The sequence below is a fragment of the Theropithecus gelada genome, chromosome 4 (assembly GCF_003255815.1).
Source record: "Theropithecus gelada isolate Dixy chromosome 4, Tgel_1.0, whole genome shotgun sequence".
Lineage (NCBI taxonomy): Eukaryota > Metazoa > Chordata > Mammalia > Primates > Cercopithecidae > Theropithecus > Theropithecus gelada.
This window is the reverse complement of record NC_037671.1, coordinates 47,363,337-47,380,295: the sequence shown is the minus strand read 5'-3', so window position 1 is coordinate 47,380,295 and position 16,959 is coordinate 47,363,337. Positions and strand designations below refer to the sequence as shown.

At 34.2% G+C, this 16,959-nt stretch overlaps 1 protein-coding gene across 3 annotated transcripts in view; it reads left to right on the top strand.

Annotated features, from left to right (window-relative positions):
- SUPT3H (SPT3 homolog, SAGA and STAGA complex component) overlaps positions 1 to 16,959 on the top strand; it is a 538,163-nt gene that overhangs the window by 344,621 nt on the left and 176,583 nt on the right. For all 3 annotated transcript variants that reach the window (XM_025383822.1, XM_025383821.1, XM_025383823.1), the window contains one exon: positions 16,342 to 16,428. In XM_025383822.1, coding sequence (XP_025239607.1) covers positions 16,342 to 16,428 — 87 coding nt within the window. The remainder of the gene's footprint in view (positions 1 to 16,341; positions 16,429 to 16,959) is intronic.

The following is a 16,959-nucleotide window of genomic DNA, read 5'->3' as shown; positions in this document are numbered from 1 at the left end:
GGGAATACCTCTCCTAGATTCTTCTGTCTGCTTGCTTTGGAAGTTGCTCTTTAAGCTTCCTGCACATCCATCCTGGGGTCTGCCTCTATTCCGTTTGGGCCCTTTACATCCTATCTTACTTCTTAGGCATAAACCAATGAAAAGTCAGCTTCTTACTTGGATTTATTCCCTGATTTTGCTGGAATACATCCTCTACTTCCTGAGAAAGAGTCCACGAGTGATGAATTTTTATATATTTTGCATATCTTAAACTACCTTAATCTACCATCATAGGTTTTTGACAGTTTGGCTGTGTGTGAAAACTTTTAGGTTTAAAATTATTTTTCCTCAGATTATGAAGGCGTTTTTTTCATTATTTTCTGGAGTTTAGGATTATTATAACTTAAACAGAATGAGATGGCAATGTAACTTTTTAAGCTTTACTTGTGACCTCATTTTTTCTTATCTCTGTTTTTGGTATTACTGTTCATCAGATTTTTGAAATTTCACAATAATATGTCTAGAATCTTTTACATGACATGTCCCCCACCCCACCTTGGCTGCTTTTCTGATGTCATCCCCAGCCACTCTCCTTACTCTCAGTATACTGTAGCCATGTTAACTCCTTCCCTTTCCTCCAACATGTTCAAGCAAAGTCTTGCCTCAGAACCTTTGCACTTCCTATTCCCTCTGCATGGGATGTTCGTGAGTACTGCCCTCATTACCCTGTATAAAGTAATCCACAAAGTCCCCTCACCTGATCCTGCCTACTCTTCTTATTTGGCATAACAGTTATTATGACATTGCAAGTTGTTCATTATTTGTCCTCCTGACCACTAAACCATAAGCTTCATGACAACATGGGCGTTACCTGTTTTTATCCAATGCTGTGTCCCTGCCTTCAAGAGTTCTGTTGGATTTTCAATACGAATAAGTGAATGTGACTTGGTATGGTCTCTTTTCATCCATTGTGCCTAGGAATTGTAATAGTAGATTCAGTTTGAAAACTCCTATTCTTCATTTCTGGGAAATTTTCTTGTATTGATTCTTTAATAGTTTCTTCACCTCTTTTTGTTTTCTTTCTCTTCCAGAACATCCGTTTTGGAATACTGGAACTGTATTAATCCTCTAACTTACCTTTTTTATTTTTCCTTATTTGTCTTAGTTAATTACTAATACACCATATACTAGGTTCAAGTGTTTTAAGAGAAGCAAATTAAAATGGAAAGTGAGTTTTCTACACACAGTTATTTCTCAATCTATAATATTTATCTTTATCATGTCACAATGTCACTAAAATGAACACAGTTTTGAATAATTTTTCCCTTCTAATTCATACCTATGACTGTGGTAGTACATTAACTAAACAAAATGTTAAAATACATGATATAAATATTGATGGAGGTAAGGAAGTAATCAGAGTCTGTACATGAATGACATTGGCCCCCAAGTAAGTACCAACTCCATCCTTACCTAGTAAGGAGTCAGAGTGCTATTACTTTTCACGTTACTTCTCCATACAACCTGTTAGACGTAAAATAGTGGGGATACAAGTGAGTATTTCTTGAGAGTCTGATAATAAACAGTACCAGACACTTTGTATATACAGCCTAATATGGTCCATCCACACTCCTGAAGTGCAGGTATCGTTACATCCATATTAAAAATTGGGAGATTGAAGGTAAGAGACATCAATTACCTAGCACAAAGTCACATAGCCAGTGTCAGATCTAATCCATCAACTGAAAACTTTGAATTTAGTGAAAGTCTCAGTAATGTGTTTTAAGAGTACATCTGTTATAAACCATATGAAAAATTCTTACCTTACACCAAAAACAAAACATGTTTACTTAGAAATATTTACAGAAATTTATCAGAGACTTTAAAAACTCCATAGAAACTATATTAAACTAATTCTGTGTAAGTCCTATAGCATGCTGGATGTTGATTGGTCAAATTACTGAATTTTACATATTTAAATATTTACATTTTAATATTTAATTTTACATATTAAATATTAAATATTTACATATATTTAAATATTAGCTTCCATGAGCAAACTATTAAATATTAGTTTCCTAGGGAAAATGGGGAAAGTTATCTACTAGCTGTGGACTACAGTGCAGACAGAGAATTATTGTCTGATAGATTTGTTCAAATCCCATTTTTGTCACTTAGATGTTCTCAACTACAGATTTCTTATCTGTAAAATACCTATTAAAAATAATAAAATACTGACATTACCTAACAAGGTTTTTGCAAGGGTTAGTAGAACTAACAATTTGGTAAGAATAATGTAAAGTGTCAGAAATTTCATGTTGTTTTCAACAAATGCTAATTTATGTTCTTGTTATTGTTATTATTGGTGTTGTCCTTTCTTGGAATCTGGAATTACAATTTTCATCACTGGACCATAGTGTTTATCTGGTGCTGGACACCTCCCACCATTTATGTTTTTAAATAGTCTGAACAGAACTACTTTTAAAGAGGACTAAAAACATTCTACTTTAATGTTTTAAGTGGAAACTGGCCCTGCTGAGGCTATTCTTGATAATTCTAAAGACTTATATGACACTGGATGTCTTCTCTTTCTCCCTCTAGATCCTTTTTTCACACTTTGTTCTTTTCTGTGTCCCAGGACGCTAGTCTCTTTGGATCTCTCTTGCCCTCTGACTTCTGGTTGATTTTGGCCTGTGGGAGGGACTGGGGAGTTGTGAGAGTGGGATGAATGTACAGGGTTGGTTGTATCCCTGTCAGGTGGGCTTCTCTAGCCTCCAGCTTCAGGTAACAGCTGATTCCCCCTTAACCCTCTAGGCCTAGGTTTAGTAATGGTTTCATACTGTTGTTGGAGAAGGAAGAGATAGGATGGTGAGGAGGTACCACAATCTCCCTGGTCATTTCCCTAACACCTTCCCCACATTTTTATAAACAGTTCCTGTATTAAGCTCTTCTTCAGTTACACAGTTTAACTTGCTGTTTCCCTCCAAGCCCCTGACTAATATACATATATTCAACTCAATATTGATACTTCCATTGGGGTCATCCCCAAAGATGCCTCAGACACACATATATTAGCTGAGATTCAGCCAGTTAAATTCTGAAAATTGAACTTTTTCCATATCCTGATTAGAGACTTGGAGGCATAATCTGATTTGCCTTCAAGCTTAAAATTCATCATGGCTAGTATCTAACTGAACACTAACTCAAGATGGATAGGAATATTTTCTTTAGATATTTTAGATAATCTGTGGCATTCTCTTTGAGACACTTAAAATCCATAACCTTAATATAGTCTGGCTTCCTTGTGCAGCTTTTAGAAAGATGTTAACTTTACACACTCCTCAATATAGTATATAACTTACGATACCTATCTTGCAGTTCTCTGATTTCTAGCATAAACTTGTTGAAATTATTTTAGAATAAACTTTTCATAGTAATAGTCATAGTATCTGTACATTTACTGTACATCTTAACTTAAAAGTAATCAGTCTGTTTAGCCCTGTGAGGTGAAGGACCATGTTTTCATTTGTTTTCTTCTTCTTTTTGTTGTTTGTGGGCTTGCTTTGGTTTGCTTCTGGTTTAGCATAATTTCCATTCTGTGCCCCATGACTGGCCTATACTAGGTGCTCAATAAGTATATATTGAAGGAACAAAGAGGATACTAGTGTCTAACTAAAAATAATAGATTTTTTTAATCTCCATGCTTGCTTATTTTATTTTAGGTTCAACCACAATACTGTAGTTGGAAGATTTTTCCTTCTATGACTTCTCTTTTATGATGTTACTGCCCTAAGAATCACAAGATAGAAATAAAAGGTTAATGTATGTTGGACTATTACTATACTTCAGACATTATCTTTTCAATGTATTTTTCCCCTTACTTGTTCTTTTAACATATCTGCAAAGAAACTGGTATTACTCTTATATTTGCTTTTTTGTTTTGGTGAGTTAGTACAATCTTCTCTATATTTAGTTATGACCACATTCACACAGAGCCCACAGCAGGATCCAGCAGTGCTCAGTCTTCCTACTCTACTTCCTGTGCCTGTTCCCCTACATCTGCCATACAACTCAGAGTCTTCAGAGGCTTTTACTGAATTGCTTAAATACTGTTTTAGCTCATTCTAACACACATTAATGGAGAGTTTGCATCCTATTAGAAAGGAAGCCGCCTTCTTATAAAGAGAGCTTTGTAAAGTAGAGTGATAAGTGGTAAGTTGGCTGAAGTTATATGAGGACCTGGGCAGTACAATTGAAAGGGAGTGCTTAGGTCTATACTTGTGCTAGAGAAGACCTCAAAGAGGCAGTGATATCTCACTTATATTTATGAAGGTTATGAGGTTCCATTTTCTCTACGCTGTTTGCTTCCTTAGAATGCAACTGTATGAGTGTTGGATAATTGTACCATTTTGTCCTGATGTGAATGAATCTCCCAGGAATATCCTGATTTTGATTTTAGTGACCAGAACTAAACACTTTCTCAGCCTACCAAGTTATTAGTGGAATCTCTTTTCCTTTTCTATATACATTGTTGTTTTACCTTCTCCCTAGCCAAAAATGAGCCATCCCTAAGCAATACTTATGCAGGTGTAGTGTTTTATAGTTCTCTATTTGTCTTTACTACATTATTTCATTTGATCTTTACAATGATCTGTGAGTGTAATAAAATCTGTACTTTGTCACTTTCTTGAGCCCTTTTTAATAACCTGATAGTGGAATATGGAACTGACATCTGAGCTTAGGGAAACCTGACTTTTCATTTCATTTTACATGTACTGCATCTAATTTGATAAATAATGTATACAACATGTATTGGTTTTCCTATGCAAGCAGTCTTTCGATACAGAATTTGAATAAGGGCTACTTTCTCTGACAAACTGAGGGAGAAGTATATACAAATTATCTCTGTTCATCATATGATGAAAGCATAGGGCAGATGAGAAATGGATAGAGACCAATCTCTTTTACATATTAATTAGCAATTGCATTGCTATAATCCCATTTTGCAACTGTCTTTGGCTTTCAAATATACCTGGAACTATTGAATAGGATACTAAAGTAATTATATCACCTGCTGATTTGTGTACCATGGTAAACATTATGGTAAGATAAGTCATTACTGCTAAATAAGAACCCAACCCCAGACTTCCTTTCATGCACATGCAGCTAGTTGAGCTGGTTGCTATTTTCACTGGTATGACTGAGTGAGTTTCCCTTAGAGCGTTGACTCCCATCTGCACCTTACGAAGTTGCACCATTGTTTCTTATGATTCTTCTTTATTTTTTCTATTATTGATGTAAGTGCTTCATTATGGAACCAAAACTATACCCAGGGTTAAACACTAGAATCAGAAAGGAAAAGTCAAAAGGATCTTTGGAGCTTATTTGATATTCACCTCTCTTTATTTCTCACTTGAAGAACCTGAGGACCAGAAAGATCGGCTATTCTGTTAAAAACCATAACTACAAAACTGTGCACACTAATGTGTGCATTGTATTTCATTTTGAGGTAGTTTTATATGAGAAATTATTAGAGAAACAATTAGATCTCTAACAAAAAAAAGCCCACATTATTTTTCCCTTTAAGTTTGGATGAAAGTTAGCTTACACCTTACAAGAAACCGATTCTAGTGATGTACAGACATGTGTGGTATCTATGTATACACACACAAATATGTGTTATAATTAAGGATAAAAAATCACACATATACACAAATACATTTATCCACAAATTATTTACATCCTAAATTTTTTAATGGGAAATGTCATTAATGCGTAACAATAATTTGATAATCTTTAATTTTTGTGAGTATAAAAGGTATAAACTTTTTTATGAGTTCCTCACAATTTATCTTTTCTAAATAAATGTCAATAACATTTACATCGGGTTAACTATATGCTGCATGATGTTACCTCACTAAAACATGAAATCATAGGCATTTAAAAAATGTTATGAGACGAAGAAAGTCAAGATAGTTTGGGAAACTTTTTCAAAGTAATGATTTTTAAAGCTTCTTAAAGTGCTTGTTAAATGAAATTTTATAGTGCAATAGCATGGAGATGATCTACTGTATTTGACTATAAATTGGAGGTAATAATCTAAATATTCTGGAACACTCTTCAAGATATACCACACTAACAGGGGAGGCCACATTTTAACAGAGTTTCTTAGCAGATCCTTGCCTTCAGCATGGATCAGGTTCTTAGATCCAGCATCAGAAGCTGCAAATCTAAAATTGGCACTTTCTCTATGTATTTTCTCAACAAAAAGACAAAATTACAAAGTTTCTTTTGCCAAAACAAGGGTAATTAGTAATAGAGATAAAATTAGATATCAATTTTCCTTACTCCCCGTAATTATTCTTCAGCAGTACTTTATTCTTTCCATTTGGTAACTTTTCTAATCATTACATTGGCCTGTGTGTGGTCTGGTGTAATTCAGTGCTTTTAATATCCTGATCTAGCCATGAAGACTTAGCACAAGACCTGTGTGTATTCCTGAACATTCTAGGGTGAAATGAAATCAGGCTATCTTGTAAAAAAATCAGGAAGAGTTCTGGGAAAAAAAAAAAAACTAAAATTCATTCTCTTATATGTTATATTTTTGTCCTTTGAAGAAACAAGTAAGGGCTGTAACCCGTTCAGTGGATGCCTGTTTACAAATGTGAACAGAAGGGAATATAGAAAGGGATGTGGACATGCCAAGAAGTAAGCTGAGAAAGAAGAGGCATTATTAATGTAGTCAAGTAAAGCACATATTATGTAGGCTACCAAAATATCTTATGGTTCTGAATTTTAAGAAATGCAAATGAAACCTTTTCTTAGACTTCAAAAATATATCAATTTCCAGTTACTGAGTTACCAAAGGATAACTATATATTATGTTGAACAAATTCAAGGTAGGCTTCTGTCGTTCTGCAATTTTAATTGTATTTTAGATTCAGTAAATAGTCAAATTGTATTTTCATTTTAATAGTTAAATACTAAATAGTTAAATTTTAAAGGGACTGTGTGTGGTAGCTCACACCTGTAATCCCAGCATTCTGGGAGGCCAAGGCATGAGTATCGCTTGGACCAAGGAGATCAAAAACAGCCTGCAATAAAGTGAGATCCTGTCTCTACAAAAAGAATACAAAAATTAGCCAGGCATGGTGGCATGTGCCTGTAGTCCCAGCTCTTCAGGAGGCTGAGGTGGGAGGATTATGTGAGCCCAGGAGTTTGAGGCTGCAGTGAGCCAAGGTGGTGCCACAGCACTCCAGCCTGGGCGACAGAGCAAGACCCTGTCTCTTAAAAAAAAAGAAAAAGAAAAATTTTAAAACAGTTGTCAATTACAGTTAATTAATACTAAAATACTATATTATTTAAACTATGACTTTACTTAATTTCCACTTTAAAAAATTTCTAAAATGTGCCTTTGCTTACATTCAAAACTTAGATATATTTAGAGCTGAAAGTTGCTTATGAATAGTTTGTATGCAAAATAGGTTAAAAGAAAATGTTCAAATGATTATTGCTTCTTGTTCTCCTAATTTCACATTTAAATCACAGAGTAACCACAGAATTAGTTCCATGTTAAGGCTGCTATCTTCATACAGTAAATATATAGTTATTGTTTATTGGATTTTTTTAAGCTTTAGAGGCTCACATTGATTGCAACTGAATAATTCATATATATACACATACAATATATATACACACACACATATATTTTAAAGAATATGTATATATACACACATACATCTATATCATATATATACACACACATAGTATATATGAATGAATTTTTTGAGCCATGAGATCCTGATGATTATAGCCTGATAGTATTTTTTAAAACCTGACTTAACTGTGCTTGACTTACTCTTCTAAAAAGAACAGTTAAAATGAAACTCTAAAATGTTAGGCACATCTTTTATCAATTTATATACTCATTTATGTTTCAAATGTCTAAGACAACAGAATACCAATCATCAAAAAAGAATAAGAATATTATATGGTAGGAAAATACTATGTCAAATATCTTAAATGCAGAGTATTCTGAATGTTAACTTTAGTTACAAATACATTTCCCTTCAAATACTTACTTAGCTCACAGTCCTAAGGCTGGGTCTGCATGGAGCCACTGGCCTGGATGTTTTGATCCAACCCCTTTTTTCTTTTTTCTTTTTTTTTTTTTTGGCAATTGTTTATTCATCAAGAAAGAAAATGTTTTGAAAGACAAATAAACGTTTTTATGGATAGACTTTTCTATGCAATGTAAGGCTTGATTTAGTGAATGCATCTGCCTCTATTCTGAATAAGAAATCTAGGAGAGAAACATGAATGGCTTAATGTTAAACATGTATTACTTAGTAACAGTTTTGTGTGTTTGGACATCTCTCGTAAGTTTGTTGTGAAGGCTAAATGAGATAATATATGGAAGACATGAAGCATAGGATAATACATTCTATAAATGTTAGCATAAAAAACGAGTGTCAACTTCTTGTTAAATATGAGTAGTACATATGCTTCAAACTCTGAAAACCCCACTAAGTAACAAAATAATTTTAAGCGTATAAACTTACAAGACATAGAAAATGGGAGAGGACTAAATAGCAGATGAGAGGTGTCAAAAAAAAAAAAATCTGAAAGCTTAAAGTGGGTAGACAGGCTTAACAGGCCTGAGGAAAACAAAACTTAGGGACATGGAAAAGTTTGGGAACCCTCTGAAGAAAGAAGTCTTGTGTAGACTAAATACAGGAAGATTCATAAAAGGCGTAATTTTATCCCAATACCCTATCCAAACCATGGAGGCCATTAGCTACTCCTTTACCATTCTGGCAAAATAGTATAACTTTACTTTGTGGAAAGGTGAAATAAAATGATCTCTAGTATTAGAAATCCTAGACACAAGTCCACCAGCATTCAATTAATAGACATTTCAAGAAAACAAACGAAACAAAAAACAGACAATAGAAATTTTCAAAGTAATCCAAGAACATTTTTCAAATGTAAAGGACAAGAACATACAGGTTGAAGTATTGTTATGAGTATTTAGTAAAATATTTCAAGATAGACCTTCATCAAAGCAGCATCATGAATTTTCAGAACTTGAAGTATAAAGAGAACAGTAGTAAAAGTTTCTCAGACTCTAGGGGAAAAGTCACGTAAAGGCTTAGGAATCATAATGTAATCGACTTGTCAACAGTAACATTTTAAGCTAGAAGACAAGGTAGCAATGCCTTGAAAATTCTGAGGGAAAATTGTTTTTAATCTAGAATTCTGTACTCAGCCAGATTATCAGTTGAATACAAGGATGACATAAATACATTTTGAGACATACAAGATTTTTAAAAATTTATTTCTCTTGCGCCCTTTCTCAGAAAACTGTAATATCAAGTATATTTCAACTGTAGCCCACCACAGGGGAGAAAAATATATTGCAGTTTGAATCCATTCTAGTTAAGTGCCTGTTTTTTAGTCTTCAAAGGAATACAACAAAATCCAGAGTTCTTACAGTATATCATTTACAATATCTCAGATAAAACACTAGATTACTTAAAATCTGAAATAACAGGAAAACATGACCCAAAGCCAAGAAAAAATAGTCAATGGAGACTGACTCCAAGATGACACAGAATTTAAAATTAATATACAAGGATCTTGAAGCAGCTATTATAACTATGCTCATGAACTAAAAAGGAAACTTTCAGATAATATGTTCTGCCGAAATAAGAAAGTAAATTATGAGAGTGGAAATGGGGTCAAGAAAATAAGAATCCAGTCTGGGCACGGTAGCTCCTACATGCCTGTAATCCCAACACTTTGGGACACTGACCCAGCTTGGTCAACGTGGCAGAACCCTGTCTCTGCAAAAAAAATACAAAAATTATCCAGATGTGATGATGCACGCCTTAGTCCCAGCTACTCAGGAGGCTGAAGTGGAAGGATCTATAGCGTCTAGGAGGTTCAGGCTGCAGTGAGCTGTGACCACACTACTGCACTCCAACCTGAATGACAGAGTGAGACCCTGTCTCAAAAAAGAAAAAAACGGATCCAAAGCAAAAGAGTAGAAGGGAAGTCTGGAGGGTTCCAGATGAGATGTCTCATCAATAAACAAAAGACACAGTAAAACTGAAATAAATTCTGATACATTTCAAATTTTTCAAAAATAGTTTGGTATAATATAAATACTGTATATTAATTTAACCAAAAATTATATTTCATGGGTAAAGTCAAGAGGGGAGATGGTCAAATTTGGGGTGTTTAAGAACTAAATCTTTTTCACCTCTCATAATAAGAAGTCATCTGATAATTTTTAAAGCTGAAAAATAAAACAAGTATTATAAACTTATTTCAAATATGTTGGTAAATAACATAGAAACAAGCTTAAGAAGTTAAAGGTGATTGCCACTGGAAGCAGAATTACAGATTCAGAAGAAGTGTGGCAAGGTATTCCTATCTGTCTTTCTACAATTTATAGTATTATTTAACTTTTAATGTTTTATGTATTTTTTAACTTAGATATAAAATTTAAAAGTTAAAATTAAATATAAGACACATAGCACGGCACCTGGCACAAATTTAGGGACACAGTATATGGCCACTATTATTACCACTAAGATTATAATTCTACTAGTCATTAAAGTCTTGATTACCCATTTCAAATAAAAGAGAAACATAAACCCACAAATGTAGAGAAGTTATTTGATGTATCTAAGGTTGTGCAATCACTTAGTGATGAAACTACACTGGAGTTTCCCAACTCCAACTTAGGAAATTTAACTCCAGGTTCTTTCAGTCTCATGGAGGATTTAGAGAAGACCTTTGAGGTTATCTCTGGCTAGCAAGTATCTGCTGACCATTCATAGCCTAACCTAGAATCTGGCCTGATAGATAATGAGTGCCTAATAGATAGACTGATAGAGGGAAAAATAAATAATTTAGGCCAGGTGACAACCTTACCTAGGATTCTGCCTCTTCATGATACTAGCTCACCACAACTCCTACCATTTACCATTTATCTTCAAAAAGGACAAATTCAGGGTCTTAGGCAAAACCTAAAGGAAAGAGCTGCAATGGAAGTCTTATTAAAATACTTTCAGTAGCTTAGTAATTGTGGAATAATCAACTCAATTCTGTTGTACATTTTAAACCTTTTAGAACTTTAGAGAAATCTTTATGCTGAATTTATGTGGGCCCCAGCCAAATGCAAAGTCATCGATTTTACGTAGCTTAACTCATTTCTGTTACATTTAAATGGAAAAACTGAAAATCATGGAGGAGAAGATAGATTGCCAACATTTAACAAACATTTATAGATCGCCTGTTCAGGGTCAATGGTTCTGGACCTACATGTAGAATTCAAAAGAAATTTGGGAGTCAGGAGTGTTATGAAACTTGATAACAAGTGCAATTAAGATATAAACTGTGCATTTAAGTCTTCTATCTATGTTAGATGAGAAACACTGTTGTGTGAATAATCATAGGTCTTATTTTTCTGACAAAATTATTTTAAAGCTTGTTTTTTTTTTTTTTTTTTTTTTGAAACGGAGTCTCGCTCTGTCGCCCAGGCTGGAGTGCAGTGGCCAGATCTCAGCTCACTGCAAGCTCCGCCTCCCGGGTTTATGCCATTCTCCTGCCTCAGCCTCCTGAGTAGCTGGGACTACAGGCGCCCGCCACCTCGCCCGGCTAGTTTTTTTGTATTTTTTAGTAGAGACGGGGTTTCACCGTGTTAGCCAGGATGGTCCTGATCTCCTGACCTCGTGATCCACCCGCCTCGGCCTCCCAAAGTGCTGGGATTACAGGCTTGAGCCACCGCACCCGGCTAAAGCTTGTATTTTAAAGAAAAAGTGCCACATCTTATAAAGAATCAAGATTTTCTCATAATTTGAATATAGTACTATATTAGAGTTCAACAGTATGTGTGAGTGTGCATGCCTGTGTGTGTGAGAGAGATTTATGTATTATTATAAGGATAATAAATTATAATTATGCAGTGATGGAGTCTGAGGATTCCCAAAATCTTCATTTGGCAAGCTGGAGACCCAGGAAAGCCAATGTGTAGATGTGTATTTCCAGTATGAAAGCCAGCAGCCTCAGAACACAAGAAAAATGGATGTTTCAGTCTGAGACCAAAGGCCAGAAAAGGCCCAGGGTCCCAGGTTATGCATTCAGACAGAAGTTGCTTCCTCTTACTCAGCCTTTTCTGTTCTATCCATGTCTTTAACTGATTGGATGGGGCCCACCCACATTAAGGAGGACAGTCTGCTACTCAGTCTACTGATTGAAATGTTAATCTCATCCAGAAACACCCTCATAGTCACTCCCAGAATAATGCTTGACCAGATGTCTAGGTACCCCATGGTCCAGTGAAATTGACACACAAAGTTAACCATCACAAGTACACAAAGGTAAAAAAGAACCAAAATTATTGGAGCCTAAATGTAGAATTATATGAGAGAGAAGCAAGAAATATAATTAGTGGAAAGGCAGGGAAAATATGTGCATCATTCAAGCTTTAAAGACCACATTGAATTTAGATAATAGGGAATTATCATAAATCTCAGAGCAAGAATTCAGACATTATATTTAAGGGAGATTATAGTATAACAAATATGGTGGAAATAGCACATTCAAGACCCTGAGAAGATAAAAAGAAACAACAAAATAAACAGAAATTGGTGAAAATATAATGCAGTGAGAAAAAAAATGAATGTCATGGATAGCAATGTGAAATTGAGAACAGATTTATTTATAGGGTCAAAGATGTTATATTTGAGGTGACATGTAATAGTGTACCTTTTAATTCTCAACCTCCTGATAAAGTATTATACTTAAAATGTAAACATGAGTGTTAATATTTTAGGGAATGTTTTACTAACAAAGTTGTTACAAGTTAATATTATATTTTGTTTACTTTGACAAATAGAAGTAATATTAATCAGAAAAAAAGAGAAATGCTATAACTGAACTGCTGTTAATACTGAAGGTTTGAGGAAAATTTGTGATATTGGTTTCCCAGTTCTACTGTTGTTTTCACATTAAATGCACCTGTGGAATTGGACTGCCCGCCCAGTTGCTCACCTATTTTTTGTTTTGTTTTGTTTTTAACTTTTATTTTAGGTTCAGGGATATGTGTGAAGGTTTGTTACCTAGGTAAACTCATGTCACAGGGGTTTGTTACACAGATTATTTCATCACCCAGGAATTAAGCCCACTACCCAAGAGTTTTCTTTTCTGCTCCTCTCCTTCCTCCCACCTTCCACCCTCAAGTAGGCCCCAGTGTCTGTTTCCTTTCTTGTGTTCATAAGTTCTCATCATTTAGCTCCCACTTATAAGTGAGAACATGCAGTATTTGGTTTTCTGTTTCCTCATTAGTTATCCTCCGACTCCATCCATGTTCCCAGAAAAGACATGATCTCATTCTTTTTCACGGTTGCATAATATTCCATGATGTATATGTACCACATTTTCTTTCATCTGTCATTGATGGGCATTTAAGTTGATTCCATGTCTTTGCTATTGTGAACAGTACTGCAGTGAACATTTGTGTCCATGTGTCTTTATGGTAGGATGATTTATAACCCCTGGGGTATATACCCAGTAATGGGATTGCTGGGTCCAATGGTAGTTCTACTTTTAGCTCTGAGGAATGGCCAGACTGCTTTCCACAATGGTTGAACTAATTTACACTCCCATTAACAGTGTATAAGTGTTCCCTTTTCTCCACAACCTTGCCAGTATCTGTTATTTTTTTGACTTTTTAGTAATAGCCATTCTGACTGCTGTAAGATGGTATCTCATTGTGCTTTTGATTTGCATTTCTCTAATGATCAGTGTTACTGAGCTTTTTTTTCGTATACTTGTTGGCCACATCTATGTCGTCTTTGGAAAAGTATCTCTTCTTGTCCTTTACCCACTTTTTAATGCTCACCTGTTTTTAAAGTTTGTATTGTTAAAGAAAACTTCCTTTAGTCTTTCTGGTAGTAGGCAAAAATTTTTAGGAGAAGTAAACCAATGCATAATAACACAGTTGACCCTTGACCAACTTGAACTTGAACTGCATGGGCCCACTTATATGCGGATTTTTTTCAACCAAACATGGATGGAAAATAGTATTCCTGAGATGTGAAACTCCTCTATAAGGAGGGCTGAATTTTCGGATACACAGGTTCCATAGGACTGAGTGCAGGACTTGAGTATTTTGGTATGGGGATAGTAGATGACTTTTGTATGAGTCACTTTAATTAGCTAATAAGATTGCTGTCTTCACTTGGTAGAGAAGAGGAGGTCAAAGTTTGGGAGAGGTAATTTTGGGATTTGGGATACATCCAGGATAGGCAGGCCTTGGTAAGGTAACGTAGTGATACTTTCAGTTCCAGAGACATACTAACTAGGCAGAGGTCCAAGGTAGACTAGGGAGTGGTAGCAATACTAGTCCTAGTAAGGATATTATGTTGGTTGAGATAAATTAGAAAATCAGGTAAATAAAAAACAAAGATAAGCTTTTCCTGCTACATATGACAGCACAACCATGATATAAATTCCAGATCCTTACAGTGGTCGTGTATTGGTTCTGAAGAAAAAAAAAAAAAAAAAAAAAAACTGATTCCAAGTGTCAAACTCTTCTGTGTCTTTATTTTCTATTTTCATACTTATCCTGGTTAATATGTTTGTAAACTGATACTTTGGAGAATATTATGAATAGAGATTATTTATATGTAGTGTGCATAAACTGTTGATTAATTGGGAAAACTATTTAGGGATACATATTTCTCCTGATCCTTTCTTAATGTGTGTAAAATTACATATGTCTGTATAGTGTTTTTCGGATTTCAAATGATCAACATTCTTCATTTAAGAAAATAAATGTACTTTGTATGCTTCCAGACAAATGTATATATAGCCCATATTCTTCTCAACACTGATTACCTGTATTTTAGACTGTGATAGAAATGTTTTTATTTGAAAAGCATGTGTACATATATTTCCCTCACACTTCCAATTTTTAGGAAAAATATGTTCATGCTTGCTGAAAACTGTTAGTTTCTGAGTAGATAACATCATCTTTTAAAAAACCTTCCCCCCACCAACATTTCTTTTTAAATGGTTCACAGTTAAATTTAAATTTCTATATTTAGATAGGATTGTGTTTATATACCAACCACAGTATCCAGGAAATTCAGTGGTAAAGCTGACACATAGCAAGTTTATAGTCTATTTTGTAGTCTGTGTATTTAGAGAAGGTTTGAAGCTTACTTAGCAAAATGGATTAAACATTCAAGCAGAATTTCTTTAGCACAAATGTGCTATTCGATTTCATATATTTGTTGAGATAACAGTGTGTCCACTTTTAAAGATTAGTTCTCAAGAATATGTGTTAGGTTTATCCTTTAAAAGAAGTATGCATTCAGCAACAGCTTTTATATGTAAATATTTTTATAATATTTCATATTGTATAGACTTGGTTTGGTGCAATCAGTATGATTTGATCAAATTTGGAAGAAGTTACAGACAAATTTTTATAGTGTTTTCTGTAGCATCTTTATTTTTTTCAGATGGGCATATTTTATGTTACTTCCAACTAATCAAAATAAGAAATTGAGTTTGCCTGTGCCAAAAAATAGAACTATCATCTTTCACATTCTTTTATTTTCCAGGTCATTTTTAAGTAAGATTGTGTTTCTAGGACTTATGAATTCCTGAAAATTCTTGACTTTGTAGATATAAGGGGCTAGATGAACATTTCAGGGGTAATCTAACTTTTCATGCAGTAATGTTTTGTGTTGTACATTCCAGATACAGTTAACTTTTTGTGTGCATGTGATTAGTATGGAAAGAAATTAATGCAGTCCAGTATTATGATTTATGGACTGAATCCTTTACCCACTGAAGACTTGCCAAAACTAAACGTATTTTTTTTCCTTTGGATATTAGAAACAGCTACTGTTTTTGTTGATCTTTTAAAGTTCTGAATGGGCCTATTTCAAATCAGAGCAGCATGGGAGCTCAGATTAATAATATACTTATTCAACTAGTGATACTGAGTGAAACCATTGCTCACATGAGTATGAAGGATAAAATTTCATGAAATTATTTTCAGGTGCATTAATGCGTTTCTGGAAGCTCTGTATGATTTTTCTCTTGCATGAAAGAAATAAAAGATTTCTGTTTATTGTATTGGTTACAGGTGGGCTCATAATTTAATTGCATGTTTTATATCTTAAAAACATAAGACATTTTGCTCTTAAAAGCAGTAATGTGATTGCTGGATTATTCCCAAAGGTTTTTAACTCAGTATATTTATCTCTCTAGAGACATCATGACTGTACTATATATAATTTATATTACTGAGAAAAATTTCTGAATTTTCATTATTGTTAGTTACAGCAAGCTGCTGAAGTTTCTCAACTGCGGGGAGCAAGGGTAATCACTCCTGAAGATCTTCTGTTTTTGATGCGCAAAGATAAGGTAATATAACATAATTTTATTGTATTAAAATCCAGATGTTGTGTTTAATTGAACTTGTATGTGGAAACTATATATCCTTGTTATATAACTTTCAAATTAAAATAATAACTATTGAACTGATGTTTTAGTCTTCATAGTTTGCACAACAAAATGAGTTTACAAAAGAATTGATATTAATTATGTGGACAAAAGCACTTATATGAAAACTGTGCTAACAGCGAAACCTCACTTATCCTTATGTATCTGTATAGACACTTTCATTGCTACATGACACTCACTAAATATTGACTCTACGTTCTGTTGTCATAAGTGGGATATAACTGAATGGCATATTTATTTTTCTCCTCTTACAGATTAACATTACCAGGATTATAGACTTTCCTAGAGTAAATTTTTAAGCCTGAAATACAAAGTTTAGTCTGTAGCTCTACCTTATTGAAAAAAGCAAATTAATTAAGATTAATTTTCAATGGGATAAGTATATACCACAATTTCTGTTTTTGAACAAAGACCTACCTTTCTTACTCTTTG